Source organism: Octopus sinensis, linkage group LG4, assembly GCF_006345805.1.
Source record: "Octopus sinensis linkage group LG4, ASM634580v1, whole genome shotgun sequence".
Lineage (NCBI taxonomy): Eukaryota > Metazoa > Mollusca > Cephalopoda > Octopoda > Octopodidae > Octopus > Octopus sinensis.
Window position 1 is genome coordinate 10,699,028 of NC_043000.1, and position 15,197 is coordinate 10,714,224.

General features: G+C 34.6%; 1 protein-coding gene across 4 annotated transcripts in view; it reads left to right on the top strand.

Annotated features, from left to right (window-relative positions):
- The window catches only part of LOC115211058 (general vesicular transport factor p115), a 70,492-nt gene that overhangs the window by 9,444 nt on the left and 45,851 nt on the right, over positions 1 to 15,197 (top strand). For all 4 annotated transcript variants that reach the window (XM_036501752.1, XM_029779939.2, XM_029779941.2 and 1 more), the window contains exons 2-7: positions 159 to 245; positions 7,242 to 7,306; positions 8,947 to 9,020; positions 10,039 to 10,160; positions 12,643 to 12,801; positions 14,700 to 14,820. In XM_036501752.1, coding sequence (XP_036357645.1) covers positions 159 to 245; positions 7,242 to 7,306; positions 8,947 to 9,020; positions 10,039 to 10,160; positions 12,643 to 12,801; positions 14,700 to 14,820 — 628 coding nt within the window. The remainder of the gene's footprint in view (positions 1 to 158; positions 246 to 7,241; positions 7,307 to 8,946; positions 9,021 to 10,038; positions 10,161 to 12,642; positions 12,802 to 14,699; positions 14,821 to 15,197) is intronic.

Below are 15,197 nucleotides of genomic sequence, written 5' to 3' on the forward strand. Positions count from 1 at the left end.
TGTTTATATGTGTGCATATTAGTGTATTATTATAGTGTTGATCTGTGTACTTATTAGTATATTATAATATTGATCTGTGTAGTCATTGGTGTTTTATAGTGTTAACATGTATAATTTCTGGGGTATTCACTGGTATTCATCTCTTATATATTTGACAGATTGAAAGACTCTGTGATAGAGTTCAGTCTTCGACATTATTGGAAGATCGACGAGATGCTGTCCGTGCCCTTAAATCATTATCAAAGGTAAGAATATTTTTCTGAACATATTGATTTTGTTAATGTTATTGCTATGTTTTGTGTTTAAAATTTCCAGATAGTTGCTTAAGGTACCTAATCTCTCCTGTGGTCCCATAGAACTACCACTCAACTTCATTCTCTACAGCATTTTAGTAAATGGAAGAGAAATGTTCTCTGAATGGAATAGTTTTAGAAAAAGTACACCACATCTCTGCATGCATAAGAGACACCTGAAAAGTTTGGCAATGGAAAGGGCATCCTGTTGTATGAAACAGCAGCAGCAGAACAACTGAGGAGAAATTTTATCATAGGAAGGATTAAACTTAGCATTAGAATTTAATAAAATACTGTGCTAATGTTATCATTGCCCACTGCAACATTAAGTGGATATTGGCCGTGGACACCACAAACAACTAGCAACAAGATATGTGTATGTGTATATATTGCTAGCCACTACACATTCTTTATTTTCTCTCCTTGTTTCTGTCTATGTTCCTTTCTGTGGAAGAGCGTAGGCTCGAAATGTTAAAGACTTTTTCACTTCCTAAGTGTTATACTAATACATCTATTTGTTATCTACACCACCTGTCTTCGTCTTTTGTTTTTTTGTGTGAATTCTCCCCCTATATATATATATAGCCTGCCTCTTATATTCACTGTTCTAAAATTTTAAATAGTTTATTTGTGAATATAACATAAGTTAATATTGTGACAACTATATTACTTATAGAAATGTAATGAGAGTGATTTTGAGTGATTAAATGTAGAAAATCTCAATGATATTCCTTATTCCTCAGATCAGTTCTGATTTTACAGACCTATGATCAATGACATTCCACCTATGTCCTACCTGTTTGCTTTTGTATATTTATGAATAGATATGTTTATCCCTTTTTTTTTTAAAGACAGCAAGGTATGATTTGAGGGAATCTGGCTATATGTGAAAATATTAAACTGAAAGGCAGATCTATCCAACTCATAGTAGCATAAGGGCCTCAATGTCAGTTGTGAAAACATTTCACAAAATTTTACCTACTTCATATTTGGAAGGGAAAGTTTATGCTTTTAGATAAAAATTGTAATTTAACTCTTAACATCTTGTTGGAAATGTTTTATGTTAATAGTGCAGTTCTGTAATGATTTTGTTACAGAACTGAAATGAATGATATAGAAAGGGATTTGTGTTATCTTATTTATAGCAGAGTTTCTTATTTTCTTCAAAATGAATGTAAACAAGGTTAGTTTGATTATTATGATACTATGTGTTTCAGGACTGTCTGTGTTGTATAGGAAGTTAATAGTAAAAATAGCATGCTTATGAATTTGTAAAATTAAAAGTGTCATTATTTTTCTCAGCACAAATGTATTTCCCCCAGATCTTATGTACTTGCAATTAGCTCTTGGTACTAAATTGGTTCCCACCCCTGCTTTATTTGATCACTCAACTTGTTAGAAATAGCAACCAAATTCCCTTAAATCACACCTTACTTTCTTTAAAAAAAGGCAAAGATACAATTAAGTCCCTGATATACAAAAAGATGGAGCAGTCATGGTTTGTATGCCTTTTATCAGAGCTGACCTGTGCTTAAACAACAGAACTTTAATAGAGTTCTTACATTGATACACAATCTCAAGTTTATGATGGGAAAATGAAGTAAAACAACAGCCAGCTGGGAATCACAACCAAATATTTTTTATTGTTTCTTCTTGCTGGATCTTACTTCTATATTATTGATTTCTTTCAATTAACCTCCCAGGTAATTTTTGTGTGGAGGCAAAAGAGTCAGTCGGTATGGCTTCAGTATATTAGTCTTACTATTTTGAATTTGGAAAGATGGGAGACAAAGGTGACACTAGTAGAATGTGAATTTAGAGCATAGATAAATGTGATTAACAAAGAAAAGGTAACATCAGATACCAGATAAGCCTGTGGCCTGTCAATCCCCTTCTGATTGTTCATTTAGGCAGGTCCACCTTCCAACGCCAGATTACCAGCCTATTTGTGACTTACCATATTAATAAGTTTTGTTAGCTGAGTGCACTAAAGCAACATGAAATGAAGTGTTTTACTCAAGAACATGAGGCATTGTCCAGTCCAGGAATCAAAACCACAATCTTACAATCATGAATGGCAATGCCTTAATCACTTAACCACATGGTTCCACACAAATGAAATTAACCCTTTTGTTACCAACCCGCTGAGCGGCTCTGGCCCTGTAGTACAAATGTCTTGTTTTCAAAAGTTCTGAATTAAAATCTGCCACCAAACCTTAGTCACAATTAATGTTCTTAACACTAACTTAATGATAACTAAGTTATTTTACTAAATTCTTTGTTATATTTAAAATAATTGAAAGAAACACAAAGCATCTCAAAATAAATACAGTAACAAAAGGGTTAAATACCATGAAACATTTAATCTATGCAGGTACCTTGATATTAAAATGAAACTGCACTGTTTCACTATTTTATAAAGGTACAAAACATATACATTTTTGTAACAATGATGACTGTTCTAAAGGTATATATCACCATCATCATCACCACCATCATTGTTTTAATGTCCACTATCTCAGGCCTGCATGGATTGAATGGAGTTTATTATAGCAGACTTTCTGTGGCTGAATGGCCTTCCTGTCACTGAATCTTGCCTGCTTTGAAGTAATGTAATGTTTCCCCATGGTCAGAAGAGTTTTCACAGGATATTGGAAATAAATGACATTGCTTTTATGCTAGTGAAACTTTGTATACGACCTCTTTAAGAAACAACCAAGTGGCTGAATTATTACCTCTGTAATAAATCAAATAGTAAAACTAGTAGATTATAGTTATGTATTATTCAATTAATATTATATTTGTAAACAAATGTAATTAATTTCATACGATATAATCTTGTCTTCCATTTCCTTTCGGTAAATATTTTGACTAACTACATATTTTCAGTGTTTTATACTCATACAATGTTCTGTACTTGAGGTTTTTCTAATCAAATGACTAATGTATATAAACAAAAATTTAATGACTAATTCCTAATTAATTTTACATCATATCTAGCTATAATCTTTTGTTTTTATAATATTCAGAATTCACCTTCTGTTACTATTTGCTCTCAGTTTATCCACTACCATATTGATATATACCCACTTCCCCTGAGCTAGCCTACAAGCTTTAACAATTATTGTCTGCTGTAGAATTGTTATGGATGATGAACTTGTACCACATTCTGTTTCTTAATTATTAGCAAGTCACTTGATGGAAAATTGTGTAGACTGTAATATATGAAGTCTGTGGTTTACTTGTGACTATTTTACTGAAATTGTTTTTCTCTAAAATGAGTTTCAAAGGTCTCAAAGAGCTGATAACACAGCTATTATAGTAATAATAACTTCCACTTTACACTATATCAAGAGGATATTAATCATAATGTTGATTTCTAACACTGGCATGAGATCACACATTTTTGAGTTAGAGATGGTGATTCTCATAAATTGAGTCAGTTCTCTTGGGAGCTATACTGCTAAGGGCTGGTATTCGTACATGTTATTTGGGTTGGTTTCTATGGTTGAATGCTCTTCCTATTCTCAACCACTGTATAGAGTGTACTAATAGCATTTTTTATGGCACCAACACAAGGAACAAGAGTATAATAATAAGAAGGTATGGATATGTAGGGGTGGTAAGGAGAAGAGAGAATCAATGGCAGAGGGGTACTCACTTTTTCTCTCAGTTCATCTGTGTATTGTCTACACATCCTGCTGAGTATGCTTACACTGTAAAGTCCCTTTAGTCTTGCTAAGGATATGACAATATCTGATATCATGATAAAATGCACCCGGTATACTCTATAGAGTGGCTTGTGTTAGGATAGGCACCCAGCTGAAGAAACTAAGCCAAAAAATGAAATATACAAACCAGAAGCTCTCCTCTGACCCATCTAAGTAATCAGTATCTTTGGACTGTGGTGACTTGTATAATTCATGCCAGCTTAGAAAATAGTGACAATAATCATGAAACAAATATGTGTTGATGATAGCACACCTGAAAACAAAACAACCCTTTATGTAAGATTTGATTCCACTATAAAATAAAATAAATGTGTCTGTGAAAAACATGCTATATCACACAAATCTGTTGAAACTTCTCACTTGTATATACACAGATTTATTAACAGAATATTTTTGAAAATTTCATTCTATTTCTAATAGAAAACTGTGATGAAAAAAAACTCATGAATACTAAAGGCAAAATTTCAAGTTATTAGTCAGGCTCTCAATTACATTTTAATAAATATACTGAAGAGCATGAAAATCTTAATGCTGAGAGGTGATTTGTGTGTCAAAAATATTGAAGGAAATGTAGAAATAAAAAGGAATATTCAAGGAAATACTAAAAAAGACTCCTAAGAAATTCACATACTTGGGAATGTGAATTATGTGAATTTCTCACAATGTACTTGCTGTTACCCGCATGGCTATTAGAACAAAAGTTTTTCTGTAGTATTATATTTACTTGGATCAATGCATGCAAGTAAATCACTGAATGCAACCATTGTGAGCGCACATGGTTATTTGGTAAGAAGCTTGCTTCCCAACCACATAGTTCTAGGTTCAGTCCCACTGTATGGCTCGTTGGGCAAGTGTCTTTTATTATAGCCTTGGGTCAACCAAAGCCTTGTGAGTCACCTATGGTTCCAGGGATTTATGAAACCATTGTGTAGATATTATTCTTGTTTCAGTCAAAGGAATGTGGCCATTCTGGAGTACTGTCTTAAATAGTCAATAGTATAAACTCCAGTACTTATTTTAATGCTACATACTTGTTTTAGCGATCTCTATTTGCTGAGCTGCTAAGTTTGGGATTCAAATTAACAAAAGGGAACACAGACATAAACATGTGTTCATTCATTAGTTCATCTTGTATATAGACACAGGTGTGGCTGTATATTTAAGAAATTTGTTTACCAACCTCATGGTTTCTAATTCTGTCCTACCTTGGGCAAGTGTCTTCTACTATAAAGCCAGACTGACCAAAGCCTTGTGAGTGCATTTGGTAAACACAAACTGAAAGAAACTCATTGTGTGTGTTTGTCTTGATATCACACAGCAGTTTAAACAAGCATCAGAGTGTTCATTTCCAATCTTGTATGAAAGTATGTCTAGCCTGGGAAAATATTACTTCCTTGGAAACAAGTGAGAGTTGGTGACAGGAAGAGCATCCAGTAGTAGAAAAGCCAATTGATTCATACAAGCATGGAAAACACATTAAAATGACGATATTGTGTTTGTGTGTGTATCATCATCATCATCATCATAATTTAACATCTGTTTTCCATGCTGGATGGTTTGACAGGAACTAGCAAGTCAGAAGACTGCACCAAGCTCTGCCATCTGTTTTGTTATGGTTTCTATGGCTGGATGCCCTTCCTAATGCCAATGCACTGTCAAGTGATTGTGATAAATGCAGTTTATAGCATAAACATGGCTTAAATAGAAAGTACAAATGACTTGATAATTGATCAATATAATTCATTAATCGATGTGTCATACACACACACACACACACACACACATTCTCTATGTACATAACATATTTGCAGTTCTCTCTCGTCACTTGTAATCTTAATTCCCATTAGTACCGCTTGACTGGTCCTCGTGCCGGTGGCACATAAAAGCACCCACTACACTCTGAGTAGGAAGGGCATCCAGCTGTAGAAACTCTACCAGATCAGATTGAAGCCTGGTGCAGCTATCTGGCTCACCAGTCCTCAGTCAAATCGTCCAACCCATGCTAGCATGGAAAGTGGACGTTAAACGATGATGATGATGGTGATTGCCAGTCATTTAGAAAGAGCAGGTCTTTTTATTCCAAGTATAAATCATAGAAAAATGCAGCTATGATATGTATGTTCCTAGAACTTTGCTAGACTGTATCAACAATGGTAGGGATTATTTCAGCCAAATTTTTTATTTAAATGCAACTGCAAGGAAAGGTGCATACATACAGAGCAACATGTGACTTGTATGGGTCAGAGGCTGAAGCCTGAATATAATTACAAAGGGAGTGTAACTTAGCTACTGCCGTGACTTATGTACGAGTGTATATATGTTCATACTTTTCATTGTCTCACCTGAAAAACATTTGCTAACTTTCTATTCTCTACTTCTTTCTTCGGTAAACATGTCTAACTTGCTTACCTGATTTTTAAATATGTTTCTGTCCTCTACAACTGTTTAGTCTACTTGACTAAAACACTCTGCATTGTATTAACAATGTATTACAACAAACTTTATTTAATTCCTTATTCCTTCACCACTTTCATGTGTAGTCGAGTTGTTTTACTCACACGCTTCTTATTATTTTTACGCTACTCTGTTATTGTTATTTCCTGGTTATCATTTACCTTCTCTAGTAGACTACAGGAGTTGCTTTTCTAAAAATTCCTTTTACTTTTTACTCTTTTCATTTCTATCCACTGTTAGAATGCAATTGTTTTTTGCAAATTGATATCAAGTCTGTAAGACATATAACCTGTTAGAATACTTCTTATGTCCTTTTCCTGTGATCTTGCTGCTCTCTAACTTTCTAGTTCATTGAATTGATGACTTGGTGGTTTTCTGAAATTACTTTTACAGGTTTACAAAACACTAAAAGCTTAACCTTTGTCATCAGTAACAGTTTCATATTTGTTTTAAATTTATTTTCTACAATATATTCTATTATATTTCTTGTCAATGACAGATAAATTGCCCCCTCGTCATTGTCCTGTTTTGGAACCCAAACATATTTCCCACTTAGACAAGCAAGTAAAGTAATAGTCTGTTTTTCTGAACTATTTCAGTCTTTGTGCTATTGGTAGTCAGCTACAGAAGGCTTAGTCACATCTTCAGTATTATACATCTGTAGCAATGTGTTTTTATATATATATATAAGGTCTACAGTCTGACATCAATATTGATAGAGACAAGAACATTAACATACATTTCATTTTACCTTTTTCTATAGAAATATGCTCTGGAGGTTGGAACTCAGGCAATGGATATCCTTATCAAAGTGCTGGAGACTGACAGGTCAGTATTTTATGATGCAATTAATTCTTTTAGCTTAATGTCCAGATGGTTCTGGTAATCAAATTATTATTTATACATAACATTTTTATTGCTTTTGATAGTTGGTAAAGCTGTCTTTGCAACCATAAGCATTTTAATGTTATTCATCATCATCATCATCATCATCATCATTGTTTAACGCCTGCTTTCCATACTAGCATGGGTTGGACGATTTGACTGAGGACTGGTGAACCAGATGGCTGCTCTAGGTTCCAATCTGATTTGGCAGAGTTTCTACAGCTGGATGCCCTTCGTAATGCCAATCACTCTGAGAGTATAGTGGGTGCTTCTACGTGCCACCAGCACGGGGGCCAGTCAGGCAGTACTGGCAGCACATGCTCAAATGGAGTTTTTACATGCCACCTGCATAGGAGCCAGTCCAACGGCACTGGCAACGACCTTGCTCGAAAATTTTTTCACAAGCCACCGGCACAGGTGCCAGTAAGGCAACGCTGGTAACAATCACGCTCGAATGGTGCTCTTAGCGCTCCACTAGCATGGATGCCAGTCATCAAATTTGATTTTGATTTCAATTTCACTTGCCTCAACAGGTCTTCGCAAGCAGAGTTTAGTGTCCAATGAAGGAAAGGTACACATAAGTTGGCTGGTTACACCCCTGGCATAGACCACGGGTTATGGTCTCACTTGGCTTGCTGGGTCTTCTCAAGCACAGCATATTTCCAAAGGTCTTAGTCACTAGTTATTGCCTTGGTGAGGCCTAATGTTCGAAGGTCGTGCTTCCACAGGTTCCCTCAACCACTAGGGTGTGGCACTTTTTCACAAAGCTATCCTCATCCATTCTTACCACATGACCATACCAGCGCAGTCGTCTCTCTTGTACACTACATCTGATGCTTCTCAGGTCCAACTTTTCTCTCAAGGTACTTACACTCTGTCGAGTATGCACACTGACATTACACATCCAGCAGAGCATACTGGCTTCATTCCTTGCAAGCTTATGCTTATTAAGTAATATATAACTGTTAATATATAATTCCACATTGTAAAATAGATTTTATCTATGCAATAACATTTCTAATGCAATACATTTCGAAGTGTATAAGTTTATGCACCATAAGAAGTGAATTCTAATGTTTTTGACAGGGACCTTTTATCAAGAAGAATCTTATGTTAAAGATTCCTGCTCTAGCATTAACTTCTCATAGTAAATGACTTACTAACTTTGTGAACTTTATTAGCTAATTTTTCTTAACACAGTCTGATTTTATTGAGTTGTATTAGTTGTTTTAAAGGTGGTGAGTTGGCAGAATTGTTAGAATGCCAGACAAAATGTGTAGCAGCATTTCTTCCAACTTTACATTCTAAGTTTAAATGCTACTGAAGTCGACTTTGCTTTTCATCCTTTTGGAGTTTATAAAATAAGAACTAGTTGAGCTCTGGGGTTGATGCATTCAACTTTCCCCTTTCTCCAAAATTTCAGGATTTGTGCCTGTAGGAGAAAGGATTATTATAAAACTGACTTTAACTGTACTTCCTCTAATATAGATCATAATAATGTTATACAGACTTATAACAAAAGTTGCTGAACATTCCAGGTTGCCTTTTTCCTACAATACTTTTTGTTGCTTTGTATATTGTAGGAGTGACGCCGAGATTATTGGTTATTCTCTGGACACACTTTGTAACATAATGTCAAATGAACCTTCAGATGATGGTAAGTTTATAACATTTTCATTTTCCCGGCTATTCACACATATGTGCACATAAAAATGTAAGGTAAACTTATAAACCTTATGTTTTTAATTGACAGACATTTTGCCTCATTGTGAAAAATAGACACTCAGATTAAACCACAGGTTTTTTTTCCTTTCTCTCTGATTAAATATCAATCGCTTTTGTTGGTGAAGGGGAAAAACATGGTTTAACTAGTGTCAACTTTTCACAGAAAGGTTTTAAGCATATTGAATGCTTACTTAAAATACACACTTGTAAGTTTACCAATATTTCTGTGTATGATAACAATGTATAGTGCTTCTATTTATAAATAGATGTGTGTGTGTGTTTGCATAGAGTTTTTCTTAATAAGAACAAGAATAAGTTATGAATATTCTTTCTCTCTCATATCTCCTCAATATTGATAAACTTAATATAAGCATTTCTTTGGGAATTGAAATTTAAATGCTTTGAAAATTATATTACAAATATTTTCATCATTGTCATTTACTTCTCATCTTCAATTTAATATCTGCTTTTCTATGAGTACTGCATTAATTGAATTGAACTTAGCCCACATCTTTTTCTCTGCTGGGCCCAATAACATAAGATGTGCTAGAATCATTTTATTCCAAGCTTTCTTTTGTCTACTTTTGTTTCTTCTGCTAAAGAAGTTGCTACATTTTAATATTATAAAACTGAAACAAAATTACTGGCCTTGTGCCAAAATTTGAAAGCGTTGTTTTAAAGGTGGAGACTTGACAGAATTGTTAGAATGCCAGACAAAATACATAGCAGCATTTCTTCCAGCTTTATATTCTAAGTTTAAATGCTATGAAGTTGACTTTGCTTTTCATCCTTTTGGAGTTGATAAAATAAGAACCAGTGGAGCTCTGGGGTTGATGCATTCAACTATCCCCTTTCTCCAAAATTTCAGGATTTGTGCCTGTAGGAGAAAGGATTATTATAAAACTGAATTCTTTTGTTCTCATTTTCTAGTTATATTGTTTCTTTTTCAGATTCTATGTCACTGACAGAAGATGAATTGTCAAATCACATTCCAGATGACTTAGGGGGTCAGTTCACTGAAATTTTTATAAAGTCCACAGAGAATGTCACACTATTACTATTGCTATTGGAAGTGAGTAAAGTATTCACCTTCTCTTTAAATAAGACATTACCAGCTTAAGAAAAATATGCTATTTGTGATTGTTGTTTATATCTTGTAAATTCATAATTTCTTAGCCCTTTAGCATTCAGATTACTATCAAATGTAATGCTTATTTATTCACATTGTTTTGAATTAATCCTGCATTTTCTCACAGTTTCAAGATTTTGATGACGTGCTTGTTTATTTTTGGAAATACATTGTAAGGAAGATGTAGAGGCAGGATCTAGTCTGTTTGAGCATAAAATGGGTAGAATATATGGGTCAGATATGGCTGATTTAAATGCTAAATGGTTGATACAAGAATTGAAATTTTTGTGAGCACCCTTAATATTTTCTACTTTTGCACATGTCCCTCTGTTTCTAAATATTTATCTCCCAGTTGTCCATTTAGTTTCATTAATTTCAATCAATATTTCTGTTGTTCTTTGTTAATTTTAACATCTGTTTTTCTCTACTAGTGTTCTTGCAAAAATATTGATTTTAAGGCAGGATATTACAGCCAGATGCTCTTCCTTTCCTCACCAATCCTCACTCATTTTTCAAGTAGGGGATCTTTTTATTTCACGGGTCTTTGAAAGCACACAATGACTAGTGGTAATGTCAGCAACATAATCAACATTTATCAAATGGTGAAAAATGAAATATCAAGTCCATGCACATTCACACACATACACTCATATATGCAACAGGCTTCCTCCAGTTTCCATGTAGTAAGATTCATTCATAAAACATTAGTCAACCTAGGGCTATTGTAGAAGACACTTGCCCAAGGCACCATGCAGTGAACTGAACCCAGAAACCTGAAGCCATGTGGTTTTAAAGCAGACTTAACTACACAGTCATGCCTTGAGTTTTCAGTCATAAATCTATGTTGTCTTATATCTTATATTTTAATTGCAAAAGAAAAGAATAAAAGACAAGAACCAGAATCTAAGAAACTAGTTGTGGTCTGCATAAGCACTAAAGCAGTTAATGAAATCTGTAAAATTGAAGGGCTCTTGCCCAAAATGTCAGAACTGACTTCTCCCTTTGCCTCATGAACTTATCTTATTTTTTGGATTTTAGATTTTACCTGTCTGTCTATTTTGGGAATATATACACTATATATGAAATATGATATAATGATCTGTGTTAAAAGGAGTATAGAGCCATGAAGCAACAATATCCCTTACAAATATTTGAACTTACTTGGTCAAAATTTATTTGAAAATCCTGAATTATATTATTAGAAAATTGATTATCCGGAACCTTTTATATTCTTTTACCATTACATCAGCTAAGTTGGTTTGTTGGATCATTAGAATAACAGTTTCAGGTATTTAGTACACTGGTGTAGCATTTTTCATATTTTAATTGTTACAGTCATTGGAGTGCAGTCATGCTGGAACATTACCTTGAAGGGTTTAGTTGAACAAATTGACCCCAGTATCTATCTTTTCTTTTTTTTTTTTTAATTTGGGACTTATTCCATCAGCCTCTTAAGCTGTTAAGCTATGGAGACATAAACAAGCCAACACTGGTTATCAAGCAGTAGAAGTGGAAAAACACAGATGCACACACACGTAAATATGTATATGTACAACAGGCTTCCACTCAGATTCCATTTGCCAAACTCACTTTTAAAGTATTGATTAGCTGAAGCCTTTAATAGAAGATATATATTTCTTTATTGCCCACAAGGGGCTAAACATAGAGGGACAAACAAGGACAGACAAGGGATTAAGTCGATTACATCGACCCCAGTGCGAAACTGGTACTTTATTTATCGACCCGAAAGGATGAAAGGCAAAGTCGACCTTGGCGGAATTTGAACTCAGAACGTAGCAGCAGATGAAATACCGCTAAGCATTTTCATCTGCTGCTACGTTCTGAGTTCAAATTCCGCCAAGGTCGACTTTGCCTTTCATCCTTTCGGGGTCGATAAATAAAGTACCAGTTTCGCACTGGGGTCGATGTAATCGACTTAATCCCTTTGTCTGTCCTTGTTTGTCCCCTCTATGTTTAGCCCCTTGTGGGCAATAAAGAAATATATATCTTCTATTAAAGGCTTCAGCTAATCAATACTTTAAAAGTGAGTTTGGCAAATGGAATCTGAGTGGAAGCCTGTTGTACATATACATATTTACGTGTGTGTGCATCTGTGTTTTTCCACTTCTACTGCTTGATAACCAGTGTTGGATTGTTTATGTCTCCATAGCTTAACAGCTTAAGAGGCTGATGGAATAAGTCCCAAATTTAAAAAAAAAAAAAAAGGTTCCACACAGTGAGACAGAACCTGAAACCAGTTGCAAAGTGAGATTCTTAACCATGCAACCAAAATATTTCTAAAACTCTGTTTCCATGTTTTGTATTAATATTTTGTTTTTATAATACTTAATTAGCAAGCAATGACAAAATTCCATGTAGAACTTCTTCACAATAATATATATGTATTTTTTCTTTTTCTATTTAGGAATATGATTTTCATGTTCGTTGGCCAATTGTGAAGTTATTGACAATTCTTCTTACAAACAAAAGTAAAGAAATTCAAGAAATCATTTTGATAAGTCCCATGGGAGTTTCTAAACTGATGGATCTTTTGTCTGATAGTCGAGAAATTATTAGGAATGATGTAAGTTACTTTCATCATCTGTGATTTTCATTGATTTATTTGTTCTTACCTCTACTGTAATAGTCATGGCTTCTTGCTTCTGTGTCGTTTTTTTTTTTTTTTCGATTTGTAGCGACAAGTTACAAGGGATTAGCTGTGGTGAGAGAGAACACTCTGACATACCCAACTCTTACAGCTTTGTTACTGAAGTCAATTCTTAGCATACTTGTGAAAGCAGATATACATTTATAAACATACATATTATCATCATTTAATATTCACTTTTCCATGCTTATATTGATCAGATGGAATCTGTTGAGGCAGATTTTCTACTGCCAAATACTCTTTCTGTCACCAACTCTCACCTGTTTCCAAGCTAGATAATACTTCTCAGACATGTTTTTCACAGTGGACTTCAAACGTTATCACTTGTATGACATTTTGCATGTTTCTGTTCATTACAAGTAATCAATGCAAGTTAAATCAGTGAATAAGTTTAGAGCAGTGGTTTAGAAAAACACACATTTTAGAGGTTAGAGAAAGAAAATAGGGATTAATGGCTGGACAGATAAGCATTTGTGTCATCATCATCATCACCGTCATTTAATGTCCACTTTCCATGCTGGCATGGGTTAAATGGTTTGACTGGAACTTGCACCAGGATCCAGTCTGATTTGACAGGGTTTCTACGGTTGGACACCATTCCTAATGCCAACCACTCCGAGAGTGTAATGGGTGCTTTTTACGTGCTATTTCCATGACACCAACAATGGCCACGACTACAATTCCACAGGTGCCACAACTACAATTTCACTCAACTTCTCAAGCACAGCATATCGGAAAGGTCTCATTCTCTCGTCATGCCTCCATAAGGTCCAGCATTCAAAGGTCATGCTACCAGCAACAGCCACGATTAAGATTTCACAGGTGCCATTTACATGACATTGGTAATGGCCGCGACTACAATTTCACTTGGTTTGGCAGGTGATCGACCAGTTGCTCTGTGTGTTTGTGTACACTATGATATATAGCGTTCTCTTACTCTCAGGATGTCTGATTCATGAAATACGCACAGTGGATCAGCTTTGTGGCAATATTTATATACACCACAAAATGAAAGGTCTTTGTATTAAAAGAGAGAGAGAGCAGAAACTCAATAATGGTTTTATGAATAAAACAAGAAAGCCAAACCAAAAATATAGCTAAAGAAAAAAACACTGGTTAGCTTCCAAAAGCCAATGACCTGCAAAAAAATTTAACTGATCTCAGGTCTAAGATAACGAACAGACAAGATTGGAATTAGTGAGATTTCAATATCTTTCAGAGAAATAACTATATTATGAAGGCACATGGCTCAGTGGTTTGAGTGTCAGACTCACAATCATGAGGTAGTGAATTCGACCCCCAGACTGGGCTGTGTGTTGTCTTCTTGAGCAAGGCACTTTATTTCATATTGCTCAAATTCACTCGGCTGTAGAAATGAGTTGCAACGCCACTGGTGCCAAGCTGTATCAGCCTTCGCCTTTCCCTTGGATAACATTGCCTGGACTTGTGCTTTGGAGGGGAATTTTCTAGGTGCAATCCCATAGTCACTCATGACAAGAGAGATCTTTACCCTTTATCCTTTTAACTATATTAATGTGGTTAGATAATATGAATAGTTATTGTGTATTAAATGGAAGAGTATTGCTAGCTTTTATTTATATGGATCTTGATGGAGATGGATCTGAGAAAAGTTAGTTTGATCAATTAAAATATGAAGCCTTATAGATAACAAAGATGTTAATTCAGAAATTATATCGACTTTGGAGTGATTGAAGCTAATCCACTTTGAAAATATTTCTAACTGCTGTGTTTTTAAGATTTGTTGTTCTATTTAGATGAGTTGTTAATAATCGTTTACAATTTTCTCCCAATAGGCGCTGCTTTTACTGATTCAGCTCACTAAAGGCAATGCAAATATTCAGAAGATTGTTGCTTTTGAGAATGCTTTTGAGAGATTGCTGGATATTATCAGAGAAGAAGGAAATAGTGATGGAGGTTTGTGCTCGTCTCTTCACTGTTCAATTCATATATTATTGTATTTCTATTCATTAATATATTCTCAAATATTTTAGTTCATTGAAAAAGTGGGATTTAAAAATTATCAAATTATTTAAACCATAAATGCATAGCAAATAATGTGTTATTTTGAAAGTAAATGGTATTAACATTGTACATCTATATAGCTGTTGTATATAATACAAAATATGGTTTGTGGATATATATTTTCACCTTCCCACAAGTAGTTGACTGAGTCCAGTTTGAGTGGCATGAATGATATTTTATGAGGTTGTACAGAAATGTCAGCTCCATAAGCATAAAGTGAATGTCCCTCAACCCACTTGCTTGACAACCAGGTGTTGGTTTGTTTATGT